Source organism: Miniopterus natalensis, chromosome 7 (assembly GCF_054644295.1).
Source record: "Miniopterus natalensis isolate mMinNat1 chromosome 7, mMinNat1.hap1, whole genome shotgun sequence".
In the NCBI taxonomy this organism is placed as follows: Eukaryota; Metazoa; Chordata; class Mammalia; order Chiroptera; family Miniopteridae; genus Miniopterus; species Miniopterus natalensis.
In genome coordinates this window covers 42,304,548-42,321,296 of record NC_142087.1, presented here as the reverse complement: position 1 = coordinate 42,321,296, position 16,749 = coordinate 42,304,548, and the positions used below count along the sequence as shown (strand labels likewise).

General features: G+C 37.2%; 1 protein-coding gene across 2 annotated transcripts in view; it reads right to left on the bottom strand.

Annotated features, from left to right (window-relative positions):
• Positions 1-16,749, bottom strand: part of YES1 (YES proto-oncogene 1, Src family tyrosine kinase) — a 59,909-nt gene that overhangs the window by 15,410 nt on the left and 27,750 nt on the right. For both annotated transcript variants that reach the window (XM_087818984.1, XM_016211495.2), the window contains exons 2-3: positions 4,113-4,385; positions 546-645 (exon numbers count right to left, since the gene is read on the bottom strand). In XM_087818984.1, the coding sequence (XP_087675110.1) occupies positions 546-645; positions 4,113-4,377 (365 nt within the window). In that variant the 5' untranslated portion in view covers positions 4,378-4,385. The remainder of the gene's footprint in view (positions 1-545; positions 646-4,112; positions 4,386-16,749) is intronic.

Genomic DNA, 16,749 nt, shown 5'->3' with positions numbered 1-16,749 from the left:
AAGAAGTTACAAAGTGGCTGCTATGCTTGCTAATGAAATTATGGAATCTATTTTCCATAACTAGCACTGGATTTTCTATGGTGGGCCACTAAATGACAAAAAGTTTAAGAGTCACATAAGAAAAAGGCAACTTAATTTCGTCAGTTTGGGATTGCAGGGGTTCCTTACCTGGCCCTTTTCCTTTTTTTTTTTTAAAGAGAAACAGATAAGATCTTTAAATCATCTAGTACTTAGACAAATAGGAATATATAATTCTCTTTATAAAGATTTTTTTAAAGTAATGTACTTACTTATATATACTCCCTCACTCTTCATTCTTAAATCTCTACTGTTTATGGCAGAACCACAGCAGCACAATTTGTAGAAGTAATAACTTCTGGCTACATCAGTAGTATTCTGCCACGTGTCTAAAGAAAACAAATGCATTGTCCAACCGGATGGGCAGACCCACACCCCACCACTCTCATCTCTGAATCATCAACTAGTTCAGTGGTTTCAATGTAAAGACTAGTTTCCTGTCAATATTTCTCATTCACAACACTTACGTATTGTTAATTATTTGAAATCTTTCACCCTTCTTAAATGACAGGTCTTCTGTAGTTCGAGCTTCATAATCATATAAGGCCACAAATATAGTAACACCACCTATTGGAGGAAAAGACAAGGTAAATTATATAGATAAATTGACAGAAGAGAAAAAGCCACTGCCAGCAAAAATGCTTAAGCAAAGTTTTTTCCTGGTCTCCAGAATCTATTTTTAAAATTTAGAGATTTGGGAAGCAGGCTTTTTCGAATTATTAAGATGCTCTCTTAAGACCTTCTATGAAAGTAATTATACTCTACAAATTCTAAAATTCTACAGACCCAGAGAAACAAATTTAATTTTGATTCATAGTAGCAACATCTCTGGCTTAAAAGACAAAGTTTAAATCACTTCTTTGAAAAAGTATTAACAAGTACTATAAACTACTGGTATTGATTGTTTAAATTTCTTATAAACAATGAATGAACATTTTGATCCTTAAAACTAATCTTTAACAGTAATAACTAGGGTTTAGTAAGATAATTTATTATATTTAACATTCAAATATAAAAATGGCATGTTTTTCTTAGCAATTAAATGGTATGGCTGATATGAATTATAAATTCCAAAAATAACGTCATATATAGCATTGTGTGCAGATGCTTAAGAGATTAGCACACTTAAACAGCCAAACTATTATCTGCAAACAAAAGAATAAAACAGATTATCTCATTTATCTGGCTTCCAATCATACATTACTACCTTTTTTGACATCTCTATCTAAATGTCTAACAAGCATTGAAAACTTATTAGTTATAAAACAAAGGTGGTGATTTTTCTCCTCTAACCTGTTACCCGAGTCTTTCCTACCTAAGCAAAAGGCATTACTAACCAATCAGGTACTCAAGACAAGCCCATTACCAGACTGTCAGTTCTACCTCTAAAATATATACTTTCTTTTCCATTTCTACTGCTGCCACCCTAATCTAAGTCCCTGTTATCTCTCTTCTGGGACTATTGATAGTAGTAGCCTCCTACCCCATTTTTGTATCTGCTTCCCTACATCCATTCTCCACAAAGTTGCCAGAATGAGTTTCTTTTTCTGTTTTTTAAAAATATATCTTTATTGATTTCAGAGAGAGGAATGGAGAGGTAAACAGATACATAGAAACATCAATGATGAGAGATTCACTGATTGGCTGCCTCCTGCATGGCCCCCACGGGGGACTGAGCCCACAACCTGGGCTAGGCCCCGACTGGGAATCAAACCCCAATCTCCTGGATCCTAGATCGATGCCCAACCGCATAGCCACCAGAATGAGTTTCTTTAAAAAAGAAATTTAGCCTGGCCGGGCGTGGCTCAGAGGTTGAGCATCGACCTAGGATCCAGGTGATCGAGGTTCAATTCCCGGTCAGGGCACATGCCCGCGTTGCGGGCTAGGCAGCCAATCAATGACTCTCTCATCACTGATGTTTCTATCTCTCCCCCTCTCCTTTCCTCTCTCTGAAATCATTTAAAAAAAATACATATATATTTTTTAAAAAGGAAATTTAATCATGAAAATCCTTAACTGAAATGTCTTCAAGAGCTTCTTTCTAGCTTTGAACAAAACCCAAACTTCTTACCCATTTATGAGGTCCTGCATAATCCTGACTCTTTAATCCCAAATCATACAATTCTACCCTCTGTCCATAGGGGCCTCCTTACTATTCCTCAAAAACTGCCAAGTCCACATGCACTTCCTAAATTTTGCATTTGCTATCCTCTCTCCCAGAAAGTTCTTTTCCCAGTTCTGCATATGTTTAGGTCATTCTCATTAATTAAAACTCAGCTCAACTAATTTCTTCTCAAGATGCCTTTCCTTGATCATCTAAAAGGCCTTCACCAATGTTCTGGTTAGTCCTTTCATAGCTTTTGAGAACTGCTTTCTCTCGCTTACAACTCTCTCTACTCACACAGACACTCTGTATTTATTAATAAATTAATATCGATGAACAAACTATCTCACATAAATAAACTACTTTAGGTAATCATTTTGAATTACTATCTTTCCCAAACATATAATCCTGAAGATAATTTAAATTTTTGCTGATGACGAGAAATATCATCATGGCCATCTATTACTGAAGTATTTAGAGTTAGGGGGTTGGAATTAGACTGTAACTGACTTTTTGAGGTCCATAACTCCCCACATGAACAGTCTAACAGAATTAGTATCTGGCGCCTATTATTGGTCCAGAAGCAAGCAGACTGAAGGAACAAATTTATGTAGTCCAAGCTTGTAGAAGAGAGTCCTCTTTTGTCCCCATTGGTTGTTAGTAAGGACACATGTTACTCAATTTGATGTTAGCAACTGTTTTTGTCAAAAGTCTAAAGATAAAATGGACACTCCAAGGACTGCAGGGGAGAGATCAAAGAAATGTGAGTTGCTGATGACATCAAGGAACCGCTGAATCAAGGAATCCAGGAGCTCATCCTACCTTTTAAGCCAGCTGTGTTTTGTTACTCAAGGGAAAACGAATCCTAATATGGGACCCTTCATAAAAGAGCTCCCTCTCTTTTTAAAGTTTCTGACTACTTTTTTTAGAGCATTTCTGGCTCCATTAGAGATTGTCAAATCTTTTTGCTGTTCTCTGAAGGGGTATTATGATATAAATAATAAACAATAAATGGAGTTCTGGAATAGGACATGAAATCTGGGCTCTCCTGCTTATTATTTGTGACTCTAAAGAAAATCACTTAGCCCGGCCGGGAGTGACTCAGTGGTTGAGAATCGACGGAGAATCCAGGAGATCAGAGTTCGATTCCCGGTCAGGGCACATGCCTGGGCTGCGGGCTGGAGCTGATCAATGACTCTCTCATCATTGATGTTTCTATCTGTCTCTCTCCCTCTCCTTTCCTCTCTCTGAAATCAATAAAGATATATTTTTTAAAAAAAAAAGAAAAGAAAATCATTTAAACTCTGAGCCTCAGAATTTCTCTCTTTTAAATCACTAGTACCTAATAGAAAAACTGTATTATCATCACCAATTTGCCACTTAATTAACATTTATTAAGTAATTACTAATAGTAGATGGCACTTTATAATCCTGACAAATTACAACATTCTTGAGAGGTATGTTTTTTTAAATTTATTTCTCAATTATAGTTGACATATAATAGTACATTAGTTTAAGTGTACAACATAGTGATTAGACATTTATATACCTCATGAAGTTAAGTCTAATATGCATCTGACATCATACATAATTATGACTATATTCCCTATGCTGTACTTTACATTATGTTTTAAATCTTTATATCCCCAGTGACAGCCACACAGTAGGCACCCAATAATTATTTGAAAAATGAATTAATGAAATTCTTAATGGTATAACACAGTACATAATCACTATCAGATTATTTCCAGATCTCCCAGAAAGACATCCATATAAACAAAAAACTTTAATTTTTATGTTAGACTTTAATTTTCACATATTTAACAAGTCTCCCAGTAAGTTATTTTTCTTACAGCAGGCAAACCTTATGCATGTATTGCCCAAGGTCACATTCTCAAACTTACAACAGAATTGTCCATTTAAATCTCACCTGTTAAACCAGCAGGATATGAACTTGGCACCACTGAGAATGAAGAAGATGCTCCTCCAAAAGGTGTCACCCCCGAGGATCCTCCAAATGGTGTCATGGAAAGACTGCTAAAATTAACAGATGTTCCCTTTGCAGAAGATGATGGTGTTGCCGCAGTGTGTTCTGCTCCATAATGGCTTGCACTTGTACTGACAGGTTCTGGAGTGTTTTCTGTTCTATATTTAATTGCTGGACTTTTGTTCTCTTTACTTTTAATGCAGCCCATTATAAAATCTACAAAAGTAATAAGGTAAATACTTTGAGAAGCAGTTAACATAACATAAAGGATACTTTAAAAAAATGCAATTCAAAAGTTAACTTTAAACAAGGCATTTTTCTCCTGCAAAAAGTAACATTAAAAAAACCACAAAAATAAAACCCAGACAAATGAAAATGAAGTCTCTTCTCATCTGCTAAAGCATCATTCCAATTATGTCATTCTCCAGCTCAACCACTTTTAATGGTCCAATGAAAACATGCCACAGTGTATAAGGAAAATCATGGGCTCTGAAGCCAGAGAGACCTAAGTTTGAATCCTGGCTTTCTACTTACTAGCGGAGTGATTTAGGTATGTTGCTTAAACAACCTGGACTTCAGTTACTTGAAAAAGAAGGATAACAGTATCACCTACTTCATAAGGTTTCCTGAGGATTAACTCAAGTTTATCACAAGTTCTAGATAATAGCTGGCACATAATAGGTACTACAAATACTGGTTATACTCCTTCTACTTATACAAGTATGTAATAGAAATATAATCTGAGCCACAATTTAAAATTTTCTAGGAGCCACGTTAAAAAAAGTAAAAAGAAACAGGTAAAATTAATTTTAATGTTTTATTTAATCCAATACATCTAAAATATAATTATTTCAGCATATCAATATACACATTTTTAATGAGATTTTTTTTCTTTTTTTTGACTAAATCTTAGAATCTGGTATGTATTTTAAACTTGCAGTACACCTCAATTTGGAACAGGAACATTTCAAGTGCTCAATAGCTGTATGCAGCTAGTGGCTACCATATAGAACAGTGTATATCCACATCTTTCCCCTTCTTTATCGATAGACGCTGCCCCAATGCTTACCAAATTTGACCTCAATCTATCCTTCCAACTTCATTTCCTATTTTTTCCTCATACTTATGCACACAAGAAAAAAAATCATATTTTCCCAATACTTATGTCCTGTGTTTTCCCATTTTTGTGCATTTTTCCATCCTAAAAGTGCCTCCTCTGTCCATAATACTCTCCTCACATCTCTACCTGCTAAAATTTATCCATTCTTTGATGGGCATCACAAATGTTACTTTTCCACTTAAGCTCTCCCATAATTGGTAAAATATAATGTACTTTTGGGAAGATTTTTTAAAAAATTGATTTGAGAGAGACAGAGACAGAAAGACATCAACTGGCTGCTTCCCATACTTGCCCAGACTGGGGATTGAACCTACAACCTGAGTACATGCCCTGACAATCGAAACCACCACCCTCATTGTACAGGATGATGCTCCAACCAACTGAACCACATTGGCCAGGGTGTGGGAAGATTTTTGGATGAACTCTCACCTTATTTCTTTTTCTTTGGGCTGTGGCCTAATACTACCCTGCTCCCAAATTACTGGCAATACATTTCTTAAAAGAATTACTCATCTCTTACACACCATACAGCCTACCAACGTGACATGCATATAGTAGTAGGTTTACTCATATCACAAAATTTGCAATTTTTTTTACTTCCTGAAGAGGCACTAGTGGAGATTTCATTAACTCACTTTTAAAAGTCATTCTTATTTTACAATTTTTCTTATATGGCATTCAAAACGAAGTAGGTGAGTGATGACTGCCTCCTAAATTCTGAAAGACAACCTCAGCTGTACAACATTAATTTAAAAGGTAGCTATAAATATTAAAATAGAAACAGTCTCAGAATCTGAGTTGGAAGGTTTTTAGCTCACTAACTTAATGGGTATATTCTGAGGATGTGAAAGTTAAGCACAGCATTGAAACATGACTGGCACTGGAAATCTAAATATCTACTGAAAACACTATGAGAGAATTATAAGCTAAACATATAAAGGGAAATGCTTCTATAAATGTTATTAGAAACAAAAAGTAATTCATTTAATAACCTATATTGGAAAAGTCTATTAAAGCATAATGTAAAAGTAGAAACCTTAGGGAAAAAATACTATTTAATAGACATACAATTATTTAACTTCTGTGTGGGAAGCTGGCGGGGGGCGGGGAGACACAAAAGCTAAAGATATGAGAAACAGGGCAACTATCTTTGTACTTTCTCATGCTCTTACTTGTTCTCTCAACACACACACAAACACATATATGTATATGTATATACATATATATATATGAAAACTGGTTGACATTCTTAATATAGACAACTCTTCTTACACATAAAAAAAAAGATAACTCCTCAGAAAAATAGGAAAGCCTATTAAGAGGCAATTCACAAATGAAATACAAAAAGCCAGTTAGCATATGAAGATATGGCCAACCTTCAAAGTTTTCTAATAAATGCAGACTTTAAAATTAAGGTACCAGATTGACAACTTTTGACTCAATACTCAAAGTTTGAAGGGTGAATTTTAAACAACAATCAATATGTATCTACAAAACATGTTAAGTGTAAAAATGTTTAAAAGCCCATACAAAGAATTTTCAAAATTACCTATATGCAAAGTCTAATTATTAATAGAACATTACCAACAATTACATAAATTAGCTTTTGAAAGAATAGCAATTGTATGGAGGAAAAAATTATGAAAACCAGTATTTTTTGATAACAGAACTAAAATACATCAATTTATAACAGAGGTTACTATAATTATTCACCCAACCCACATTTCCATTCCCTCCTCCTTTTCACCTTTTTGTCCATTAAAGATCCTTGCTTAGGCCTTTCTCTCTGCAAGACATCATTCCTAACTTCTCTTCCTTCATAAGTCACACTTCTTTTTTTCTGACCCTATCAGTTTTCCATTACTACTCTTACTCTGTCCTCTAGCCTCTTTTCCCTAATCTAGAGTTTTTAGTCTAACTTTTCACATCCACCCACTTACCCTTTCTAATAGCTCCAGGATAGGCCATCATTTTCAGTCCAGTTTCACTAGCACCCCAATATCAACACACAGAAGCCATCACTGTTGCCTATGTCCTTTAAAAACATTTTATAAATGTAGAACGTAATTTACATTTTAAAGTAAACTTCAGGTGCAGTGAGTTAAATAGATTTTAATGGATTGTCTTAGAAATGTAACCTCATTTAAGACATTTATATGGGAAAGTTCCAATCTACTACACACACACACACACACACACACACACAAAATAATATACACTTATTAGGCACTATAAAGGGAGCGGGATCACAAGAAATGATTCCTTTTCTTTAAATAAGGTTAGAAATAAGTACAGGAAACAAATACAGTATTGCAAAATGTGGAAAATGCTAGAGAAAAAAAGCCAAAATGGAGGTATGCACAGAACACCATGGGAATACAACAGAAGTTACTGGCTCTGCCTTGAGTGCTTGGGAAAGAAATTTTGCAAAAAAAGTGGCATCTTAGCTAGGTCTTGAAAACATGGAGATTTAGGGAAGAGGAAATAGGATATTCCAGGAAGAATGAAAAGTATGCAGAATGGCTCTCAGATACTTAAAAAAGCATGCTGTTTGGGGGAACAGAAAATTTCTGTGACAGGAGTATAAGGGGGTGTTTTTGAGAATGGTGGGACAAAGGCTACAGGGAGAGGACAATTTCCACATCAAGAGGATTGTTTGCTGTGCAATAACTTTTAGAACTCATCCAGATAGCACTGGGCAGTTAAGATTTTTTTTAAAGGTAAATAGCATAAGATACAAGCTTTAGAATAACTATGGCAGAAGTATAAATTATATACTGGGAAAAAAGAAATAATGGTAGCAGTTAAGTTATAAAACTACCGCAATGACCTATGTGGGAAAGGAAAAAAGTAGGAACACTGTGGGGCCAAAGATAAGGAGGAAATGAGAAGTATATAATAAGTAGAATAACCAAGTTTAGATGATCAGTTGGATATGGGTAGAACAGATATGAAGAATAAAAAGTATTTAATCACTCTTCAGTCTTTTTTTTTAATCCTCACCAACGGATAGTTTTGCATTGCTTTTCAGAAAGTGTGGAAGGGGGAGGGAGAGAGAAACATCGATGTGAGAGAGACACACTGACTGGTTGCCCCCCGCACGTGTCCCGACCAGGGCCAGGGATCGAGCCTGCAACCAAGGTAGACGCCCTTGGCCCAAATCGAACCTGGGACCCTTCAGTCTGCAGGCCAATGCTCTAACCACTGAGCCAAACCGGCTAGAGCACTCCTCAGCATTTTATTGAAAACTTTAAAAATAGTTACTGTGTATGTTAAGGGCAAGATAACCCCAAAGTTTCTAGTTTGATGTGAAAGGGAAGAAACACCATAACTGAGGAAGAGAGAGAAACAGGTTTTTCTGGACCAATGAGTTCAGTTTCAGATGGTAGTTTTAGATGCCCATGGGGCATCTTGTTGAGAAGTCCAGTAAGGCACTGATAATAAGTCTAAAGCTCAAAAAACGTACAAACCAGAGGAAGATTTAACAAAAATATTTTCACAGCTTACCCACATCTTTTGTAGATAATAAAACTCACCCAAGGTACAGATTCAGAGGTGTGTGAACCTGTAGGACAAACCTACATATAAAGAATAGACAGGCAAAGAAATTAGGACATAGGAATTTGAGTTGGGAGTTTTGTAAATATAAAAACATGGCTGGAAAAGATAATCATCAATTTAAAGACAGTGGAATGGGTTGGGGAAGAGGACCAACTGTATCTGTGGCATCTTTTCTTTTCTTTTTTTAAAATATATCTTTATTGATTTCAGAGAGAGGAAAAGAGAGGGAGAGAGAGAGACAGAAACATCAGTGATGAGAGAATCATTGATCGGCTGCAGCCCACAACCCAGGCATGTGCCCTGACCGGGAATCGAACCCTGATCGCCTGGATCCTAGGTCGACGCTTAACCACTGAGCCATGCCCGGCCAGGCTGTGGCATCTTTTCTTAAAAAACACACACAAAAAACATAAAGCGAATAGACAAAAATATTAATGTGTTAAATTTGGGTAATGACATAATTCTTTTGTTTGTTAGAAGTATTTTATAACTTAATACATTTTTAGAATAGTATAGCGAGGATAAAGAGAGACTTTCAGGAGGAAAATGGCTAATAATACTGAATACCAAAACAAAGTCAAGTGGCATTTAAACTGATTTTGAAAAGCAAGCTGAGCCCTGGCCGGTGAGGCTGTTGGTTAAAGCATTGTCCCGTGCACTGAGAGGTGGTAGGTTCAATTCCCAGCCAGGCACATACTCAGGCTGTGGGTTCGATCCCCAGTCAGGGTGCATACAAGAGGCAACTGATCACTGCTTCTCTCAGATCAATGTTTCTCTCTCTCTCTTCTTTCCTCTCCTTAAAGTCAATAAAAAAATAAAAAGCCAGCTGACCAGTAATCAGGAGCTCAGTGGTAATTTTGGCAAGGCCATTTCTTAGCGTTCTGAAGATAAAAACTAGACCACATTTACTTGAATAATAAATTAATGACAGGCCATGAAAATATGGAGAATTTTTAGAATGAATCATCTTCATAAGCTGGAAACATTTACCTTTTATCAATAAGATCCAAGATGGTGGCAGAATAGGTGGAAGATACGCTCACCTCCTCCAAGGACCAAATTGGAATTACAACTAAATTAGAGAATGATCATTCTGAATAACCAACTGTAGACTAGTGGAAGCCTTATAACCAAGGATTTACAGAAGAACCCACATTGAGACCGGTAGGAAGGAAGGAGATGCAAAAATGGCTGGCCCTGCTCCCACGGGCAGTGTCTAAGGTTCAGGAGGGATATCTCATGCATAGGTTCCCCCTGAGAAGCGTGAAGTCCAAATCCAGAGCCAGGTTCCTCAGAACACTAGAGCAGGGAAGAAGTGCTGCATATCATCTGGGTTTGAAAACAGCGGGTTTCTGTCTGCTGGGAAAGACAGGAATCAACTAGAGACCCAGGTACCCTCTCAAAGGGCCAATGCTCAAAGTTTGGTTTGCAGCCACTCACCCTGGCCTCTGGCAGGGGGAGGGTGGAGAGAACTAGAGTCATGTGAGGAGAGTTAGGGTTTGTGGCTCTGGGGAACTGAAGGGACAGCCACCAAGATCCCTGTGCTGAGTCCCTCTCCCACCACAGACGCCACTTTCTTGGGTGGAGCACTCTCCTCCATGCTACATCAGCCTGGGGGAAAGCAATAGCCACACACTATGGAGCTTAAGCCCTGCTAAGGAGTATAGCCAGAGGCTCTTTCAGTGACTGAGTCTAACAGGCGGCTGGCAGGTAGACGCAGGCAGAGGCAGATCTTGGGGTGCCTTGGGACTTTTACTGACCTGCCCCCAGAACTCGCTGCTGATAAAAGCTGGCCTTTGTGGACAGCTTGATTCTTCCCATGCACACCCAGGCTCAGTAGAGGTAGCCATAAACTATGGCTCACTTGTAGCTCCAAACAGGTTGCAAGGGCCAGTCATAGGCAGAGTCTTACATTGGCACGCACCAGAGTCCTTCCCAAGATGCCCAGAATCAACACACCCCATGGCCAGCTTCAGATAATATCAGAGCAGGATCCAATAAGCTTCACAAGCAGCATATCCAAAGGGAGATATTGGCAGTCACCAAACCTTGCTGAGGAGAATTCTGCTTTTTGTGGTCAGCACCTGCACAGCAGCTCCCACACCATGTTTGGGGTTGAGACTCACAGTCAGCCAGCTCGAGGGTCATTACCATGCATGAATGGGCCAACAGCAATCATAACTGACATAAAGGACATTCTTGGAGCACCCAGCTCAGATGACAAAGGAGACTGCACCATTGGACCCTGCAGGACACCTACACAAGTCACTGCACAAAGACTAGGAATCATAGCAGATCATCTACTACATAGAAACACACAGAGGCAGCCAAAATGGGCAAAGAAACAGGTCCCAAATGAAGAACAGGACAAATCTCCAGAAAAAGAGCTAAATGAAATGGAGGCAAGCAATTTATCAGATATAGAGTTCAAAGTAAGGGTTATAAGGATGTTCAACAGCATGATAAAGGACACAGAAACTATTAAAAACAGTCACAAATGAATACAATATCTGAAACAAAGAATACACTGGAAAGAATAAACTGGGTTGGATGAAGCAGAGTATCGAATCAGTGATTTAGAAGACAAGGTAGAAAAAACACCCAATCAGAGCAGCAAAAAGAAAAAAGAATTTTAAAAATGAGTATAGTTTGAGGGAACTTTGGGACAACATGAAGTGTAACAACAACTACATCAAAGGGGTACCAGAAGGAGGAGAGAGAGAGAGGCAAGGAATTAAGAGCCTATTTGAAGAAATATTGACTGAAAACTTCCCTAACCTGGTGAAAGAAAAAGTCACACAAGTTCCACTCTTCTAAAAATCAATGGAAAAAATATCCTCGGGTGAGGGTTAAAAAAAAAGATCATACACCATGATCAAGTGGGATTTATTCTGGGGATGCAAGATTGATACAATATCTGCAAATCAATAAATGTGATACACCACATAAACAAAATGAAGGATAAAAACTATACGATCATATCAATAGATGCAGAAAAAGCATTTGATAAAAGCACCCATTTATGATAAAAACTCTCAGCCAAGTGAGAATAGAGGGAACATACCTCAATATAATAAAGGCTATAAATGTCAAACCCAGAGCCAACATCAAACTCAATGGGCAAAAACTAAAAGTGTTTCCCTTAAGATTGGGAACAAGACGGGGATGTCCACTTTCACCACTCTTATTCAACACAGTACTGGAAGCTGTAGCCACAGCAATCAGACAAGAAGATATAAAAAGCAACCAAATTGGAAAGGAAGAAGTAAAACTGTCATTATTCTCAGATGACATGATACTATATATAGAAAACCCTAAAGATTTCACAAAAAAACTATTAGAACTGATAAATGAATTCAGTAAGGTGGCAGGATACAAAATAAATATCCACAAACTAGTTGCAATTTTATACACCAATAATGACGTATCAGAAAGAGAAACTACGAAAAAAATCCCATTCACAATTGCTTCAAAGAGAATAAAATACCTAGGAATAAATTTAACCAAGGATGTAAAAGACCTGTACTCGGAAAATTGTAAGACACTGAAGAAAAAAACTGAAGAAGGTACAAATAGTGGAAGCATATAGCATGCTCATAGATAGGAAGAATTAGCATCATTAAAATGTCCACACTACTGAAAGCAATCTATAGATTCAACACAATTCCTATCAAGATACCAATGGCATATTTCACAGAATTACAACAAATATTCCAAAAGTTTATATGGAACCACAAAAGACCCTGAAGAGCAAGAGCAATATTGAGAAAGAAGAATAAAGTTGGAGGAATCACGCTACCTGATATCAAACTATACTACAAGGCCATAATAATCAAAACAGCATGAGACAGGCATAAAAACAGACATACAGATCAATGAAATAGGAGAGCCCAGAAATAAACCTATGCCTTTATAGTTAATATTTAACAAAGAAGAAAAAAATCATACAATGGGGTAAAGATAGTTTATTCAATAAATGGTGTTGGGATTATTGGACAGATAGGTGCAAAAAAAGTTGAAACTAGACCACCTTCTTACCGCATACATAAAAGAAAACTCAAAACAGATTAAAGACTTAAATGTTAGGCTTAAAACCATAAAAATTCTAGAAGAAAACATAGGCAGTAAAACCTCAGACATTTCTCATAGCAGTATTTTTTCTGATATATCTCCTCAATCAAGAGACACAAGAAAAAAAATGAACAAATGGGAGTACATCAAACTAAAGTTTTTGCACAGCAAAAGAAACCAGCAACAAAATGAAAAGATAGCCCACTGAATGCAAATACATACATACATACATACAAACATACATACATCTGATAAGAGGTTAATGTCCAAAATTTATAAAGAACTTATAAAACTCAACACCGAAAAAACAAACAATCCAATTAATGAGCAAAGGACCAGAACAGACAATTCTCCAAAGAGGACATAGAGATGGCCAATAGACAGATGGAAAGATGCTCAACATCATTAATCAGCACAGAAACGCAAATTAAAACCACAATGATATTTCACCTCACATCTGTGAAAATGGCTAACATCAATAAAACAAAAAAACATACATTGGTGAAGATGTAGATAAAAGGGAACCCTTGTGTAATGTTGATGAGACTGCAAATTGGTACAGAAACTATGAAAAATAGTATGACAGCTCCTCAAAAAATTAAAAATAGAACTAGTTTATGACCCAACAATTCTACTCCTGGGTATTTAACTGAAGAAATCCAAAACACCATGTCAAAAAGATATACACACCCTCTATGTTCACTGCAGCGTTACTTATATTAGCTCAAATATGGAAGCAGCCAAAGTTTCCATCAACAGACAACTGGGTAAAGATGATGTGGTATATATACACAATGGAATATCACTGGGCCATTATAACGAAGTGAAATCTTAGCATTTACGACAACATGAATGGACCTATAGGGTATTACGCTATATGAAATAAGACAGAGACAAATATATGATTTCACTTATATGTGTAATCTAAAGAACAAAATAAATGAACAAAAAAACAGAAACAGACTCACAGACACAGAGACAGGCTGATGGTTGCCAGATAGGAGGGAGGCTGGGGGACTGGGTAAAAAAGGTAAAGGTATTAAGAAGTACAAATTGGTAGTTACAATATAGTCAATAATACTGTAATAACTACGCATGGTGCCAGGTGGGTACTAGACTTATCAAGGGAACTATGTGTTGTAAATTATATAAATGTCTAACCACTGTGGTATATACCTGAAACTAATATAAAATAATTCTGAATGCCAATTGTAATTGACAAATTTAAAAAAATGAATAAACAAAACAAAACAGAAGACAGACCTATAGATATAGAGAACAAGCTGATGGTTGCCAAAGGGGAGGGGTGTGGGGCGAATAGGAATAAAAATAAATAAAAACTAAATTAAGTATCATTTCTCTATGTACCTGTTTGGTAAGTCTAAAATTTATACTCAGCTTAATGTTGGTTAGGCTCTTGTGGGCTCGAGAAATTTTATTCTAAAGATAAAACTGGTAATAAGGAAAAGGCGAGAATAAAAAAAATCAGAAACTACAGAATAATCTGATCATACGAATTAATCCCTAAACGTTGGTGATTAAGTTTGAATGCAGGTATTGCTTTACTGTTAGGAGCTTATTGCTCTCCTACCGTAACGTGGATTCAGTATCTCTATTTCAGTACTCCTGATGCTTTAACCAAGTACTTCCTCATCCTCATAACTTCTACTTACTTATAATTTTGACTTATTTGTGGGTCAAATTCAGGTTCCCTCAATCTCCCACAGCCACTGTCTGATTTGCCTTTTTCAGAGTTTGCACTGGCATGAACAAGAGTAAAAGCAACAGCCCTGGCTGGTGTGGCTCAGTTGGTTGAGTGCCATCCCGTGCACTGAAAGGTCACCAGTTTGATTCCTGGTTCAACTCTGGGACAGGGCACATGCAAGGTTTTACCCTTGATCCGTCAACACGCCTGAACTACTTTATCATCTTCCCTGGATAATGAGCAAGAGAAGGTAAAGTGGAATTAAAAATATCAACAGAGCTTTGCTATCAGGCAAGTTCTCAGAAGCAAGAAATAAAATGGCCCCTTTCCTATTTCTTACATGGCTGTCTTGTCACCCCCCAAGAGAGTGTAAATTATTATACTTGAAAACCTGGACCATTACAGTCAATAATATTGTTCATAAGTATGTGTGTGTCAAGTGGGTACTGGAAATATCTGGGGGAACACCTGTAAAGTACATGATTGTCTAACCACTCAGCTGTAAACCTGAAACTAATACAAACACAATACTGAATGTAAACTATAACTGAAAAACAAAATTCAGAGAAAAGAAAACCTCAACTATTATGTTTGCTTTTCTTTCAAAATCCTGTAGGAAATAAAGGATTAATAAGGTAGCAACAAGGAGGAGAAACACTACCAGGTATTTAATATTGTCAGGGCCCGGCCAGTTGTGGTTCAGCTATTGAGCATTGACCTAGGATCCAGGAGATAGCAGGTTCGATTCCCGGTCAGGGCACATGCCAGGGTTGCGGGCTAGGCAGCCGATCAATGACTCTCTCATCGATGTTTCTCTCTCTCTCTCCCCCTCCTTTCCTCTCTCTGAAATCAATAAAGATATGTTTAAAAAAAAAAAAAAAGAAAAAGAAAAATTTATTCCAACTTTCTTTTATTTCTTAAAATATAATTTGAATTTTCTTGATTTCTCGCCTTGCTTCCCTGTTTCCACTACATCAGCAGTGCCCATTATAATCCCCAATTAATTCCACATTGCTAAATCCAATAGTCCATTTTCAGCCCTCATCTTACTTGACCTGTTAGCCACATTTGAAATAGGAATCATCATGCCCCTTTCCTTAAAATGTTTTCTCCACCTGGTTTCTAGGACACACACTCTTAGTTTTCTCCCTTAGTCTCTTTTGCTGGTTCCTCCTCACCTCCCTGACATCAAAACACAGAGTGCTGTAGGAAGCACTTCTCTATCTCATTCCATTGGTGATATCACACACTCTTATATTTTTAAATATCATTCATACATCGATGATTACCAAATTTATATTTTTACGGACTTCTGGTCTTCTCATTTAAACTCCAGATTAGTTTTAAAAACATCTACTCAATATCCCCACTTGGATGTCTAATAGCATCTCAAATTTAACATTTCCAAGATTACTAATCTTTCTCCCCAAACCAGCTCCTGCAACCTTTCCCATCTCAGTAAATGCTAATGCCATTCTTCCAGTTGGTCAGGCAGAAAACACTGAAGTCATCCTTATTATGACTCTTTATTTCACATCCTACATCCATTTCCTCAGCAAATCCCTTGGCTCTATCTTCAACATATATCCAGAATCTGAAAACTCTCCACCTCCACTGCTACCCTGGTCTAAGCCACATCATCTCTCACTAATTCAATAATACTGAATTACTGCAATTAGCCTAAGTGGTCTCCCTGTTCCTGCCTTTGCACCCCCTTATAGGCTCCTCAAAGTATCAGAGTTATCCTTCTAAAAGATGAAATCACTTCATATCACTCCTTTGCCATAATCTGCCCAAGGATTTTCCATTGTGCCTACAGTAAAAAAGCCACAGTTCTTACAATAGCCTTCAAGATCCTAGTATGTGGCAATCATTACTTCTCTAATCTCATCTCCTACTACTGTGTTCTTACTTGCCCCACTTCTGCCACATGGCCTTCTTCCTAACCTTCAGACAGGCCAAGCATGCTCACATCTCAGGCCACTGCACCTTCTTTTCTCTGCCTGGAAAGCTCTTCTGCCAGATACCTGCATGGCTCATTCCCACAGCTTCTTTAGGTTTTTGCGCTATCACCTTCTCAATGAGATTTTCTCTCACCACCCTATATAAAGCAGCATATCACA